Here is a 16,427-nt window from a genome sequence, read left to right on the forward strand (position 1 = left end):
GCTACCTCTAACTTATACCAGGTATATCTCAATATGTTGTAAAGGTTTATCATATAGAACGTACGGATATGGTTTGTATACCTCTTCACATGCCATTGTTTCCAACCAGTCTTACCGAAGGTTCTTGTAGGCCTAGACATGGAGGAGATCTTGATGAGATGTAAATGAGATGCTGCAACTACCCTAATATTGTTAGCTACTGTGGGGGTGTGTGGGGTGGAGCTGGGAGTGTAGACTGCAGGATGGTATAATTTGGTCCTCCTCAGGGTTCTGGCGCCAACTAGTGTCTACTTACCAACATGACTGTAGTGAAGAAGAAAAACGTAGTTCTGTGGTAGGGTGTGTTTGGTTGGAGAGACAATCACAGACAGACAGGTCAATACTCAATCCAAAGAACATTATAGAGCAACACACTGAACAGCCAACAATGTGCCTTTTCTGTTGGTCGCCTTGGATTGAATCTCGGCCATAGACATAAAGTAAGGAGCTTTTCTCATGTTTTAAATTCCATCAAGTTTTATTATTATTTGTTCTGGTAACGCATTTGCTCAATGACAGTATAGCAAGAGAATTCCAGTTGGATTCCAGAGTTGAGAGCCAACCACGATATCCTCCAGTGATGTTACGCCACCAAATAGCTGTTGGTGGATAACCAGAGTTAACGCCAACACACAGTATTTACACACACATACAGGCACGCAGACACACACACCTCAGGCAGTCAATTCAAAAAAGGGGCCGATCAAACCAGTGGCAACCAAATATTTTAAGAGGAAAAATTATATTTCTCTGTAGTTGAGAATGCATCAGATCAGAAAGGTGGGTACAGTTTCTCTGCCTTGGCTGACATACAATAGACAACTTTTTATACTCTGGTCCAAACAACGAGCTGTCCCTTTTCCCAGACCTTTTCAGAGCAGATGTACAAAAAAAGGACAAGTGCATCGTTTTCCAAAACTGATTTGGTTCCATATACTTCGACTCTCAACCTATCGTCTTAGCCTCCAGCTCAAGGGTGCGCTCGTTTCAACGTTGCAGTGACGTCCAGTTTTAGCTGGGGGGGGGCTTACTGTAGTTAGCACAATGGCAAGTAGTCAGTCAGCTCTTCCAGTTCAACACAGTCTGGCACAAGAGGGTTTGAGTGAGACTGTCCCCAAGCACAGTCACCATCAGTCTTCAGGTAAGCTGCTCCCATGTATAAAAAAACCTGCAACATCAAAGGATAAGGACATTATATACACTGACTAGTGGCCTCACTAAACAATGCACACCACAATGTTTTCATAGTAAATATATGGAAAAGTCAATTGTATAATGTACCGAATAGGGTATTTCAGTATAAACGTATTTCACAACACTGCTCAATTGATGGCCCAAGTGTCCATCACTCACTTGATCCAATGATCTTCCAAATGCTACGTTTGCGACTCCGGCTGGCCAGTCGCCAGTTGGGTGGTCGTGTCCCGCCCCATCTCCTTGATTGACATGTACATCTCCTCCTCAGGATCGTAGTAGTAGAACTTTCGCAGGTAGACTATGAGAGGCCTACAGGAAGAGACGGGATACATTTTATACAAGCCCTTCCAATACAAAACTATCTGCCTGTGTGTACTAATGGATAGAAAATATAACCATCCCAATACACACTATCAAAATCTTCCATTATGTCAATATCTTAAACACTCCCACCATTGCACACAAATCCCAATATGCATCTTGTCAGCCTTCGGATGTTTCACTTATTTTGTACACTAGAGGGCACTATATCATGGGCCACTTGTCTATACAGGCAGGGCAGTGCATGTACATGTGCAGCCGGAGCTCTTGAATGTGGTCTATGTGTTGTTTCTATAATGTGGGCAGATCTATGTGTTGTGTTTCTACGTACGTGGGCAGGGGGAGCTCCTGGATGTGGTCTATGCGGACCAGCTGGCGAATGCAGAAGCGACAGAGGTGCTGCAGGGACTTGACACTGCTGAAGCGGGACACTGGGTACAGCAGCTGGACCGGGGTCGGGGGGAGGCCTGGAGGAGGAACCATAGTCATACACATTAATGTACATCATTGGCAGGAACACACATCATAAGCATACAAAATTCTACCCTAGATAGTGAACTACATTCTCCACCATATACAAATACAACACTAATTGCAAGAATATAGTAAAGTCAAAACAAACCTATGCCCTAATTAATTATGACAACCCAGTGCTAAATAGGTGTTAGTAATAGCAACTTTAAATGGTGCTGTATGTAACCTATGATTCAGACCCATATACAGTGACAGAGCTGTCATTTAGATGTGTCCCACTCTGATTGGTAGGTTCTTACCTGGGACCCGTGAACGCAGGAAGTAGAGGAATTTTCCGTTCTTGGAGTGCATGATGGCCCGTTCGATAAACTCCACCACAGAATGACAGCGGTCCTCAAACTTTGGGTGACACCAGAGGCTGAAGGTTCCTGTGAACAAAGAGAGAAAAATACCAATCAATAAGACACCCTAAAGACAATATTTAGCACAATGGCAAGACACGACGTGAAACCATCCAATGGCAAGACACGACGTGAAACCATCCAATGGCAAGACACGATGTGAAACCATCCAATGGCAAGACACGACGTGAAACCATCCAATGGCAAGACACGACGTGAAACCATCCAATGGCAAGACACGACGTGAAACCATCCAATGGCAAGACACGACGTGAAACCATCCAAAATGAAGACAACATGAAGCCATCCAAAATGAAGACAACATGAAGCCATCTAAAATATGTGCGTACATGGCTTACATCTTTAGTAAAAAGTGCTGCATGAGAGTGCATGTAGAGTAGGGGCGTGAGAGTAGTCTGACAGAACAGGATCGTAACAGATATGTGCAATTGTTATGATACGATTGCGATTTTTTTTAAATTATCAGTGAATGGAAGAAAAAAACTTTTTGGCATGCCATCGTGGATCTTTTAATAAAGTGCTAGGTGCTACGTGGTCTAAGTAACTCAACTGATTAGTTTGCCTGTCTGTAAAGAGAAGGGCGGGCAGTACGTTGGTCCAGCCAGACATCCCGCCGCGCGCTGCTCCTCATCTGAAGCTAGTTTGGTCTATAAACGTGCAGGGAGATGGGCATTTTGCCAACATCTATTTAGGCATATTAAACACTTCCACGTTCTCTGATCACGAGTATCATCCGATTCGACTATCAACTCAATTTCCGGATACCATTAAGAGTACAGCCAGATCGGAACAGCCCTACCGTAGAGTACATGTAGCGTGTGTGTATGTGCATGCCTGCTTGTGTGTGTGTGTGTGTAACTCACCTCTGTAGTGCTCCATGCGTGTGTGGTGTGTGACTCCCTGGGAGCGGAAGCTGAGGCTGAGGATGTACCGGGGGTCAGAGCTGTCCCTCACCAGGAACGCTCCATCTGGCTTGGCCTTCAGCTTCATCTCTGCATCCTCCCAGTTCATAGGACCCCAGTACCAGCCACACTATGATCACACAGATGCAGACAAATTCACATCAAATATACATGCACGCAACGCCCATCGAAAGACAGGTGGTGTTAGAAGTATTTGCCTGTGTTCTGGGATGCGTTTGTCATCATCTTAGTCTTGTCTAACTGAACCTAGTTCTGGGCACGTTTGTAAATTCACTCTGGCTATCTACTCCGATTTCAGAGCACTCTCGCCAGAGCACAGAATAACTGATGAATTTACAAAACGCCCAACACCCGTTGAATATGGCCGGTGCCAGTAAACGTCGGCAAAAAAAGCGTAATTAAATTGTTGTCAGCATCAGTCACCAACGCACTGGATAACATGAAAACAGCCTAACCAGCTCTGCTAGGGTGAGTAAACTGGTCAGAATGAAGTGTTCTCTCATTTGTGTCTGGAAGTAGCTAGCAGGCTAGTGCTTGACTGCCGTTGTGAGGTCAGAACTCTCGGATCAACCCTACTCCTCGGCCAGGGAGTCCAGTGTGCGCTCTGAACGTTCTGAATTTACGAACGGAGAATCTGACAACGCTCTGAATTTACAAACGCCCAGAGCGCACTCTGGCACTTCAGAGTGAATTTACGAACACTCTGTGTAGGAGCCAAGCAATGTGTCGGAGCCTAGCTCTATTGTCTATACTCTTGTTTCAGGGTAGTAAATTGGTGGTCTGTTGATATCCCTCTAGTGGTGTGGGGGCTGTACTTTGGCAAAGTGGGTGGGGTTATATCCTGCCTGGTTGACCCTGTGCGGGGATATCGTCAGACGGGGCCACAGTGTCCCCGGCCCCCCGTCTCAGCCTGCAGTAGTCTGTGCCGGGGGCCAGGGTCAGTCTGTCCTTCTGGTGTATTTCTCCTGTCTTATCTGGTGTCCGGTGTGAATTTAAGTATGCTCCCTCTAATTCTCCCATCTCTCTCTCTCCCTCTAATACTCCCATCTCTCTCTAATTCTCTCAGAGGACCTTGCCCTAGGACCTTGCCTCAGGAGTACTTGGCCTAATGACTCCTGGCTGTCCCCAGTCCACCTGGTCGTGTTGCTGATCCAGTTTCTGCCGTTTTGCCTGTGGCTATGGAACCCTGACCTGTTCACCAGACGTGCTACCTTGTCGTGCTGTTGCTCCACTTCCAACAACTGTTCTGCCTGCGGCTATAGAACCCTGACCTGTTCACCGGACATGCTACCTTGCCCCAGACCTGCTGTTTTCAACCCCCCCCCCTCCTCTACCACATCTGCTGTCTCAACCTCTGAATGCTCAGCTATGAAAAGCCAATTGACATTTACTTCTGAGGTGCTGACCTGTTGCACCCTCTACAACCACTGTGATTATTATTTGACCCTGCTGGTCATCTATGAACGTTTGAACATCTTGAAGAACGATCTGGCCTTAATGGCCATGTATTCTTATAATCTTCACCCGGCACAGCCAGAAGAGGACTGGCCACCCCTCAGAACCTGGTTCCTCTCCAGGTTTCTTCCTAAGTTCCTGCCTTTCTAGGGAGTTTTTCCTAGCTTTTCCGTGCTTCTACACCTGCATTGCTTGCTGTTCAGGGTTTTAGGCTTGGTTTCTGCTGATGTAAAAAGGGCTTTATAAATACATTTGATATCCTAGCACCGTGTCCGAACCTAGCACCGTGTCCGAACCTAGCACCGTGTCCGAACCTAGCACCGTGTCCAATGTTACCTCTTATTTTTTTTCGGCACGTACACATTTTTAGGTCTGCTGAGCGCAAACTTGAATGTGAAAATTCTGTGCAACTTCTGGCCCGCGTTTATTGTGAACACTGAGGCTGTAACCATTTTAAGATAGAGTTATACCTGTGGCCAAGAAGCCTACTGTGGCTATTTGATCATAAGGTAGGCCTATCAGAGTGGCCTTCCATAAAAACAATGGAGAAAATGCATCCCTTTAGATTTTAACATGGAAACAGCAGCCTACAGTAGTAGCCAATGTGTGGCGTTCAATGTAGGCCTTCATTCCGTGAGACTTTTGGGGGGAAAAAATGCAGGGCTTGGCATTAACCCATTTATCCACTTGTCCTTCAGACAAGGTGACTGAAAATGAGTTGTTTGATGCAAGAGACCACTTCACAAAATAAAGTTCATTATTACTCCCATCCCATTATTAGAGAATCAGACAAATGATGCTACCCTTTGCCCACTTGGCTTATTCAAGCCTGTCTCAAAATACAACACTGCCGCTTTAAGACTCTTTACCTGACTCGCTTTTCAAAGATGACTAGAAATTCACGTTTTGTGTTCTTGTAGAAAGCAACCACTCCCCCATTGTTGACTAGAAATTAACTATAACTGGGCTAATAACTCACTATCAAATAATATGAACAAATGTGCACACGTGGTTACATGCAGCTCTTGCTTTGATCTCAAAACAAGTGCATCTACTCGCGACCACTCATGCTGTAAACACAGTCCCGTTCAATGTGAATGACACAGATCCATATATGGCAATGTTCTATTAACACATTAGGATACTGCAGCTCTGATTGGTTTTGCCGCACTGGTCTGCAGAGTACAGGCTGAGTCGTGCCTGTTAATGCAATAGAATCCTACTCCGGTGCGTTCTGCCTACAAGAAAATCTCTTGCATAGTTTGTTTCGGTATGTTGAATGGAAAGTGGCAAATATTGGCAATTCAAGTTCAATCTCGTGCTTCTCTGCGCAGGCTGATATTTCTTATGTGCGGCAGTCCCGGGGGAGCTGCGCGCCCGTGCACGCACGCAGCTTAAGGGACCATTGACTATGTCTGAATCTAGCACCGTGTCTGTAAGAATGTCAATGTGCTCATGTACACGTGACATGTCCTACTTTTTCCAGTTCTCGGAGGCTGCTGGCAAAGCTGCTGGCATCGGGGCGGCTCAGTGGGCACAGCATGGGGCGCTGGTCCACCCGAGACGGGTTCTGGCCGCCGCCAGGCAGCGGAATGGGCCGGGGGAGGCCCCGCAGGAACGTATCTGAAACACAGGGCGCCACACACTCAGATCCAGGGTTCATCATTCACTCGCAATTGTGGCTACGAGAACATTCTGTAAAATCGGCATTAGAAACGCATGGTATTTCCAGAAGTTGTTGCCAAGTTAGCCATAAATTCACCCTGCTTAAAAGAAGCATGAGCAAGTGTGTACCTCAGGGAAAGCACTTGCGCGTCATTGTCCTGACTATGTGACCTAAAAAATAAATAAAAATCGGAGCCACCGATTTAGGTTAAAATATTGTGTGTAATGACACATCTGTGATAATATAACAAATACGTCTGTACCATGCATGTACTGGAGTAGCCTATAAGTTAATGTCTATTTCGGGTACAGACAGCCATCAAATGGATACAGTCACTTCATCGGCCTCGGTCTCTGATAATCTCACCAGTCTGTCTGAATATAATCACCAAATCATTCAACCAGACACGTTTTAACATCATGCAAATCGACCAGGCTTAACTGGGCACAATCATACGTCCCGTGTGCACAAAGTGACATCTCCGATTAAACTATAATTTCGCCATTTTCCAGAGATGGTGATCAACGCTATCCTTTTCCTGAAATGATAATGAGTAGCATTATCTGCCTCTTCCTAAATCTTGTTCTTCATTAGGGATCCCCATGTTACTTTTCCTTCCCTGCTGCCTCTGATCACGCCACTTTAACGAGGCCTTTCTTTGAGCCGACCCTATTAAAGCAAGAGAAATGGTCTGGTAAACCTGCAGGGGCTTATTCAGGAGGTTGCAATGTTTCACAATGTTCGGATATCAATGTAGAAGGATATATGATTCTGTGTCAGAACACGGAATTGCAAAGAATACGGAAACGCGTCAGCTCTAACTGCACAGTATAATTTCTGACTATATAACGTTGCTCAGTAGATTACAAAATAACAACGCTAGTATGTGCATATGCAAATGGTTACAGGAGGCGGAAGAAGAAACCATGTTAGGGAAAGCAATAATAGCCCAAACATTAACCCTACCGCAGCAGAATATCTGTTTACCAAACTCATTAAAAGTGTCCAGAAACAATACTGGCTTTGCACCAATGCAATTACCACATACTTTATAACAACGTTAAAAACAGAAGAGGGGACATTCAAATGTCAACCTTGGTGTCATAGTAAATTACCTATGATAAATTGATCCCATTAGCAAGTTGTATTGGCTCTCTTCTCCTACTGTTGTTGGGTCTCAAACAATAGAAGTTCAAATGAACTGCTGGTGAATCAATGCAACTCATTTTTAACCCCTTCATTACTTGAGAAAACTGGCCACCATCTATCGAGTTGATTTAACAGCCGTCCAACTGAAATGAGTTAGATATGTCACAGTAAAATGGACCGTGTACCCTTCTAAAACATTTCCTAAGATTTTTCAGTTCTCCAGCCTATGTCTTTATGAGTCTCTCTCTGTGCCCCACTGGTAAGCCCCCTTGACCTGTCTTGCCCCGGCTTAGCTCTTACCATTGAGGCTGAGGCTATGCTGGATGAAGGCATGGGAGGGATGAAGGGGCCGCAGGGGACAGCGACTGCATGGAGGCCCCCCACGCCACTCTCTAGGAAAGGCCCGAGCTGCTGCCCACCACCACCCTGAACTTTACAAAGATCAAATGACAATGTGGGCTTCCTCTGGCTTCCTTTTAAGTTGATCATACTGATGGCTGAATGTCACACTATAAGACAAAGGACTGTTGGTGGAAACATTACAGAGCTAACATTTTGCCTCAAAAGAACCACAAGAATGGATAGTCACCGTTTGTCTCACGTCCAAACTGGGTACTGCTGGTGTCAGAAGTGGGATCCCGACACACAGTGATGTTACAATCAGGCCACAGAGCGACAATGACACCAGGCTGAGCATATGAAGAAAGCAGTGGTCGATCACCAAGCTGGACAGAAGTTGGCATAGCAAGGCATCGAGCAAATACCCATCTGTAACCCCATTCCCTTAGTCTCATTTGTCCTCCAGTATAGTCATCCTACATTAAAATGGACAAAACCTCTATCACAACCTGGATGTTAAGCCCTTAATGATTGTCGTGTGTCGAGGAAGGTGTGGCTGGATGCCCAGGTCAGAGGAACCAGAATGGCTTTAGTAGCTAGAGGAATAGGTATGAAGTAGGCTAATAGGGAAATGTGGGATCTTTAGTCATACAAAAACGACCTGCACCTCAGCAACGCAAGTGCTCTCCATACCGTTGTCTGATCCTGACTGCATCGCGACTTGTGTGTATCTTCAGCCTGATGACGGTCTCGGCCTTGGCATCGACCACACTACTAATGCTAATTAGCGCTAGCCTACTAGAACACGGTCTAAAGAAAGAAACCCACACCTCATCTGAGGCCAACACAGCCAACAGAAAGAGGAACAGAGAGATGACTCAGTTGCAATGCAGACCGGAAAGCTAGGAGTAACAGACAGACAGACAGAGAGACAGAGAGACAGAGCTTCTTCAACCAAATCAAATTCCGTCCTGCAATTCTGATCCTGTACCGTAAGTCACACGGACTAATGCATTTGAAGTCACAGAAAACCAATGAATCATTGTTGTACTGAAACCCAAGTGGCACCGAACCATAAATGTGTTAGTGTCTGTCCTAACACGTATATAACTATTGAGTTTCTGAAATTGGTTTACACAGTGAACCGTTACACACATGCCAACTAGAAAACATTGAGGCAGCAACTACAGCTATTGAGATTGGAGAAACTAACCATGCTTAACTCCCATCCACCTTTTCTAACCCGCCAAGATATATATATATTTTTTTTTTTAAACGTCTGGCCCTTACACAAATCCTCAATGTACTTTTGTATTTGCATCAATGTTTTTGTGGAAAAGGAGAAAGGGACCCAGAAAAAGAAAGTGAAAGGGGGCAGCCCAGCAGCAGGGGAGCATTTGGAGAAGAGGGTGACGTGACAGAAGAAACACCAAGGAAACGTAAGCAAGAAAGAGAGGAAAGTACCCAGCAGACTGAGGCTTCGTCTGGGCGGAGGTGGAGGTGTCGGGGGTTGCAGAGAGTTCACCCCTCTACGAGAAATATCCACGTCTACCAGGGACACAGTCTCACCTGGAGGGAGAGATCCAGGGACAGAAAATGAGAAAAGGAGAGGGGGAGGGGGAAAAAAAAAAGAGCAAGAGATCCTATACGGCACATAAGTGAACATGCGTATGTGAGTCGCACACTCTCCCGAGCACAAGCACCCATTACCGACCCATATACGTCGACATAAAGCTAAAACGCCACATTCAGAAATAGAAGCGCACAAACACTCAAGTACACACAATTACCGGTGAAGGCAGGACCGAAGGCCACCGGAGAGAAGGCACTTTGGGGCCTGGAGTGCTGGAGTTTGCTGTGGAGAGACGGAGAGAGGGTCAAACATAAGAGAAGCCCTTATATAGTCCTAAGAACCAGTATTATCAGCTACACTTCAATCCCACACCATTCACTTTGAACCATTTCTCTCAGCCTCATGACTTTTCAACCCTTCAACTGTATGAGCTACTATAGCTGGTACAGGAAAAACCAGTGGCCTATTTCTCAAGGGTACACTGTGCCTCAACACCAAGGACTGAGATCCATCTCTGCCACCCACCCCTCTGGGATGTAGTGGGTCATACGCTTACCTCTGGCTAGAGGACCTGACCAGCCATGATCTAACAGACTGCCCTCGAATCAGCTTACATTGACCCTGTGAAGTCAGCAGCCAGCGATGCAAAATTATCATAGAGGGTCTTGAGGGTGTTGTCTATTCCAACAGACTTGTTCGATTAAAAATAATAATAATAATAATAATAATAATAATAATAATAAATATATAGCCTATTTTCTGAAGCAAGAAGATACGCTTAAGATTTATGCTATTAAACTGATATGAAGAAGCACAAAGAGCTCCTCTGATTACATGATCCTTCGTTGATTGGAGCATTTCTGTGGTGTAACTTCTTGTTTGGATAGGCCCCCTTAGCTTAACTCTTCCCCCGAAAACAAAGCACCACTCCAGTCTTTCACATTAGGGAATTTTTTGGAAAGCTTCTGGAAGGCCTGGCTGGGTGATAGCTGTGCATTGCTGGCTGCCAGATTCCTTTGCTCTGTGCAGCGGGGGCCTGCTTTGTGTGTGTGTGTGTGTGTGTGTGTGTGTGTGTGTGTGTGTGTGTGTGTGTGTGTGTGTGTGTGTGTGTGTGTGTGTGTGTGTGTGTGAGACAGTGCTAGTGGGGAATACCCAGCATGCCGCTTGAGCTAAGCCTGATGCACAGCGGGGTAAACAGCAGCTGATATTCAGCCCCCCACTCCACCTACAAACTCCTTCCTACCTCCCTTCCCACACCCTTTCCCCTCGCTTAAAAGAGGAGCCATGTTCGCCGAGAGCAGGGAAAGAATAAACTGCCTGGAGTAGAACACTGATTTCCCGTCATGTTCAGTAACGACACATCTCAGGTTTGTGCGTTCTGAATCAAAGGAAACATATAGGAACTAAGGGGAGCAGTGCTCAGACAGACAGACATGATGATGACTGGCTGGGTTAGATCATGAACCGTGAACCTGACCTAGATTTGACTACAGCAAGTCAGCCAGTGAGCCAGTGAGCATTTGAAGGGTCAAATAAGATGCCAGCTGTCCCGACAGTTAATTTCTTTTTTTTTATAATAAGATAAAAACATGACAGAAATGAGATACTACTATTAGCAGGGCTATTAAAAGAGGGAAGTGCTAGTGTATGCATTTCAGAAGAACTAGGTTTGGGGGTTTTAGCCTTTTTAATGTAGCCTATCCCTTATACACCCTGAAAATTCCTGACATGAACATTTCTCAAAGGACATGTTGAATGAACGCACACACTGTACTGGCAGTTGGTCCAACATCCGCGGGCTGACCTCATTAAATCGAGCTCCAACTGTTTCCCCTGACTTTTAACAACATAAAGCAAAAACAATGCACTGAGGGCATCTACAAAATGAAAAAAGGATATACTGCTATACTACGTTCATGTCCTTGCTACGGCCAGCTGCTTGCTTCGCTTTCAAAAAGGTACAGGTACAACATACTGTATTCACGACAGATTTCTTAGGCCAAATCTACATGGCAAATGGAGGGAACCACATGTCTACGGTGGCAACTGGCAACCAAATAGGCACAGTTATACTGTGGTGGATTCCTGCCAAAACGAAAGCCTATAAGGCAACATGGGCCACTCTCTGACATTGATACATTAGGCCTAATCTTACCACTATCCCTCTGACACAAACAAAGGCATCCAACAGCATGAGGATGAAAACAAGGCATTAGTATGGCAAGCCCATAAGATTCCCCCAGAGGCTTCTGTTGATAACCAAATGGAGTGGACAGCCTAGGTTGCATAAAACGACAAAGTGGCGAGGTAGCCTTTGCCTGCTGCTCCTGTCTGCTTGTGCTTTGAGCCAACTTTGTCTCTGTGTTTGTTCATTGTCATGACGCCAGACTGTATGGCCTTGGCTTGACAACGGTAGAAAAGTTGGCTTCAGCACACACAGCGTAGAACCAGGATGGTGCCGAGGTATGCCAAATAATACCAGGAGGTGAAATGCAACATGCACTGTATTTTGGATGCCAGAATATCTCAGTAACTATGGAGCATTCTGTCAAGGCTACATAATAGCAGGTGTGAACAACATTGGCTGACATTTTGAATCTTCACTGAATTGGAGTTCAGAACATGACAAAGCCATCATGGATAAGAAGGGAGATTAAGTTAGTAATCAAAGTCAAAAGTATTTGGAGTCATCACCCTCTCAAACGTTACTGTACTATAGCATTTGGTCTACTACTCAATAGACCCAAGTTCCAGCATGTTCCTTTAAGAACATGATAAGTTAAATCACCTTTCTTGTACTGTTTTCAGCGCTAATCATAAAACAGCTGAAAAAGAGTAACATGTGATTTTGTTGACAAGGTGAGCTAAAAGCTATATTATATATGTAAATGTTTGTCTCTCACTGGGAAAATTGACTGCAGTTCCACTAACCACTAGTCTACCTTTAGTGCCTGTGGCACTATAACCATCCTTCATTCGGCTACTAACAGCTTAACTTCCATAATAATAACTCTACTACGCCCACATTGTTTTAGTGCCTCCAGCAATACAATAATCCCCTGTAAAGCCACTAATAGCTTATAATGATAACTGTACTAGACCAACACTAGCCGAGACCGCAGAGCTGTCGCGTACCCTCAGCTTCACCACCCTCTCCTCTCCCAGTCCCCCCAGCTAGACCAACACTATTTAAGACCCAGTCAGAGACCCAGGGCTGTCCCCTTCCCTCTCCTTAACCTCACCTCCCTGTGTCCTGGTCTGTGCTGGTGGATCCGGAGCCCCACACATCCATCTGGCTGCCCCCGGAGGAGGTGGAGGAGGCCAGCGAGGGCCTCTTGTCCAGTAGGTGACTGGAGCCGCTGCTGCTCTTGGTCCGGAATAGTTTGCTCAGACGGATCTTCAGAGAGCCTTTCCTAGACTTCCCTCTGGTCGTCTTCTCGCCCCCTGCTGCCCCCTCTACTACCAAGGGTGAGGCGGCTCGCAACATCACCCCTAACTTCGGCGTTGTGGCCCTGCTTTGGTGCTGGGACTGGGAGGTTTGGCTGGGAGGGTCCTGTGAGGGTAAGGTGCCAGGTAGGGTGGCGGAGGCTTCCACCGCCTGCTGGCCTGTGGTGTTAGAGGCCAGAGACAGGGACGAAGATGTTAAGGCTGCAGCAGAGCCCAGGGAATCCAACGGGGAGGGACACACCTGGGGGTCACAGGTACGGGCCTCCCCGGCCAGCCTGTGTACCTGCCTCATTAGTCCCGTGAGGGAACCGCTGGAGAAAGCCCCCCGCCCGTCCTGCCCCGTGTCCGTCTCGCCCTCCTGCCCGGGGACACCACCTTTAAAATCCTCCCCGCCCATCCCTAGCTCCCCCACTTCCTCCGAGTCCAGGCCCTCCAGCACAAGGAGGGCGTCACTGGTTTCACTAGGGTCCTCTCCGGGGCCCATGCCCCCAGTTGCCGAAACCAGGATGCTCTGACAGGAACAGCGAGTCATCTCTCCCCTCTCCTTCAGCAGCATCTCTGAGGCCTGGCCCAGCTCCCCCAGCCTCCGGGCCAGGTTGAGCACCGTATCGTCCAGGTGGTGGTAGTTCGTGTCCCCTGTTGAACAGGTCTTCCTGGGGTCCAGGATGTCGAAGCGGGGGGACTTGTCCAGGAGCGGAGGCCAGTCCATGGCATCAGTGACCAGGCGGTGCCGGTGGCAGAGCCCATCTCCCTCTCCAGCATCTGTGACCACCTTGGACAGCTTCATAATGGGGTGCCACTGAAGCCTCTGGTGTTGCACATCCATGTTGTTGTCACTGGTCATCATGACACAGACAGAACTGGCTTCCTGTTTATCAACCTCACTTACCTGGAAGCCAGGTGGTTGCTGGAGGCCGCATTCAAAAACACCGTCGCTTGTCCTAAGGAGGTTCTGAAACACCATGAGCTGAGCCCGCGACCCTCTGCCCGCGCCATGAGGGAAATCGAAGCGGTGAGCCACGGCGAAGTCTGGTGGTTGAGGCGCATCAGAAGCTGAGGGTCGAGTCAGCATCAAGCCGCTGTCAAGGGCTCCCGTCCGGCTCTCGACCTGTGAACTATAGTGCGGGGAGGGATTGCTCGGAATCGCCGGGCCTGCTGTGGGGTTGTTCGGATCAAATTCAAACCCATTGTTGATATTGTTGCCATGATTACCCAAGACAGCTTTCCCGAATCCGGAAACCACTCCACCGCCCAACGTCAAATTCTCATCGTCCAATCGGTCATATTCAGCCGCAGAAACCAAGCACATCAAGACAAAATCAGGAGACATATCTTGCGCGTTATTCATTATTACGCCTCAATTCCGTACAAGAGGCGCCGCGTACCGACTCTGTTCTTACATAACATTAAGAAAAATAAATAGCACGGTTGCTGACTGCAAACACATCATTCTACCTAACGACAGCCATTTGAAGTTCCATATTCCTCGTGGGATTTTTTTTAAAAATAAATGTATGCTAATAAACAAAAACACATCTAAATCGTTCCGTCAGTATTGCTGACGCCGATTCCCTCTTCGGAGACAACATGGATGTAATGGGCGTCTGCGCAGAGGCGACATCAATAATCTACTTCTTCTGGTAATAAAGGAGGTCCATACCCATACAAAAACGAAAAACCGCCACCTGCTGGAAAATACAGATTTTCGGCCCATTTATGCCTCGAAGCGAGGGATGACTGGGGCCAAAATATGTATTCTCCAGCAGGTGGCGGTTTATTTGTTTTGCTCACCAAGCGAGGGGTTTTTGGATGGAGGTCAATAAGTATCGAATTTGGTCAACCAAAAATGTAATGGCTTATTTGCCACGTGAGGCATATTTGTTCGAATATACGTTTCTTAATGCTTCGGTTGTTAACGAGAGTACTGATATAAGTAGGATACGTGACATCCCGGCAACTTTGAGAAGGAAAAAAAACACTTTCTATGAGTTGTGCCTGTTGTTCACACGCGTATCTCCCCTCTCGTTGGCTAGAATGGTCCCACCTGAGCTTGCCTCCTCTGCCTTCCATTTTTGAGGGCATTCCTTTTTTTTTTTTAGAACGGCCACATGAGTATCTGGTCCATATAATAGATAATATATGTCTCTGCCCATGCCCCTGAACGCTTCCTGAAGTAGAAAGGACCCCCAAAGCCCCTAGATTCTGGTTCAGTCACATAAACCCCACCCTCCTCCTCGCTCTTCCACTTCCGTAAAACGCTTGCCTGCTCTCTCTCTCTCTCTCTCCCCTTTGGAATAAAGCACTACTTCAAGATGGAATTTTATCACTTTCATCGAATTTTTACTTAGTTGTGTGCTCTTTGTGACCGTGGTCCTCGGGCCTTTTAGGTGACTGTACAACGTCATCAGATGCTGCTCTGCTCATCCCAGGTGTCATCCCTCTCTTCATGGTCAAGTGTAAATTAACCACCCAGTTTATTTCACTATGTGCTATTTAGATGCATTGTATCTCTCTTAGCAAATGTAGCCTTCACAATGAGCCTGCATTTCACCCATTTATAAGGAGTCACATTTCTGTCTAAATCAGCATGGCAGGTTTATGAGACAGCACTGTACCGTTTCAACATTTAAATTGAGTTGTGGGGAAATAAAACCAACACTTGCAGTTCAGGCAGCTGTGCACTAGAGGTGACCCGATACCTGATAATATATTGTATATGGTAGTTGACAGTGTACTGCACTTCCATGTTTCTTTCCCATTATCCTTAGGATTGGACATCAGGTAATAACACACATCTGTGGTTTGGATCAACTTCTAACATAGCAGCAATTCTAAATTCTGCTCAGATCAAATGTACTTTGTCTATGGTCCCTGCATTTACATTTACGTCATTTAGCAGACGCTCTTATCCAGAGCGACTGACAAATTGGACTCAGAAGTAGTGCACTATATGGTGAATAAAATGCCAAAATTGTGCATGACTGGCACTTGAAAAATTGATCAACCTGTCACATTCATTTCTGGAGGGACAAGAGTAATTATGGTTCGCTGACTTTCCTTTTAAGCAAGATAGATCATTATTCTACACACGCACACTCAATGCAAGGGTATAAGGGTCAGCAGGCACAAGTGACAGCCATTTACAGAAGAACATCGAAAGGTTACAGTATTAAGTACAATATAGATTTTTATTAGTTTACTAGGTTGGAAATTAAGAAAAAAAAAAGCAGGTTGTCTTAATGTTCACAATTCTATATTCAAGTTGCAATTCTTAATATCATTTCAACACATGACATGGTGTAAATAGCCAAGCCCATGAGGACAATGTTACACAATCCAAAGTGGTGTGAGGACCAAAGTCACTGCAAAAAATATCCAATCTCAAATCAAAATGGAAAACGCCTCATATCCAACACTTATGC

General features: G+C 46.1%; 1 protein-coding gene across 3 annotated transcripts; it reads right to left on the reverse strand.

Moving 5' to 3' along the window:
- Nucleotides 1-498: 498 nt before the first annotated feature.
- On the reverse strand, nt 499-14,617 carry LOC106607510 (uncharacterized). 3 transcript variants are annotated; one of them, XM_014204521.3, is made up of 9 exons: nt 12,801-14,617; nt 9,776-9,840; nt 9,450-9,554; nt 6,309-6,454; nt 3,317-3,485; nt 2,331-2,459; nt 1,889-2,024; nt 1,393-1,545; nt 499-1,207 (listed from the first exon to the last, which is right to left on the reverse strand). In XM_014204521.3, the coding sequence occupies exons 1-8, from the start codon at nt 14,351-14,353 to the stop codon at nt 1,416-1,418; spliced, it is 2,433 nt and encodes an 810-aa protein (XP_014059996.3). In that variant the 5' UTR covers nt 14,354-14,617; the 3' UTR covers nt 499-1,207; nt 1,393-1,415. The 3 variants fall into 3 exon arrangements, with proteins under 3 accessions (XP_014059996.3, XP_014059998.3, XP_014059997.3); XM_014204523.3 differs by lacking the exon at nt 9,450-9,554; XM_014204522.3 differs by lacking the exon at nt 9,450-9,554 and having other exon boundaries at nt 9,770-9,840.
- Nucleotides 14,618-16,427: the final 1,810 nt, after the last annotated feature.

This window comes from Salmo salar, chromosome 06, assembly GCF_965601325.2.
Source record: "Salmo salar chromosome 06, fSalSal1, whole genome shotgun sequence".
Lineage (NCBI taxonomy): Eukaryota > Metazoa > Chordata > Actinopteri > Salmoniformes > Salmonidae > Salmo > Salmo salar.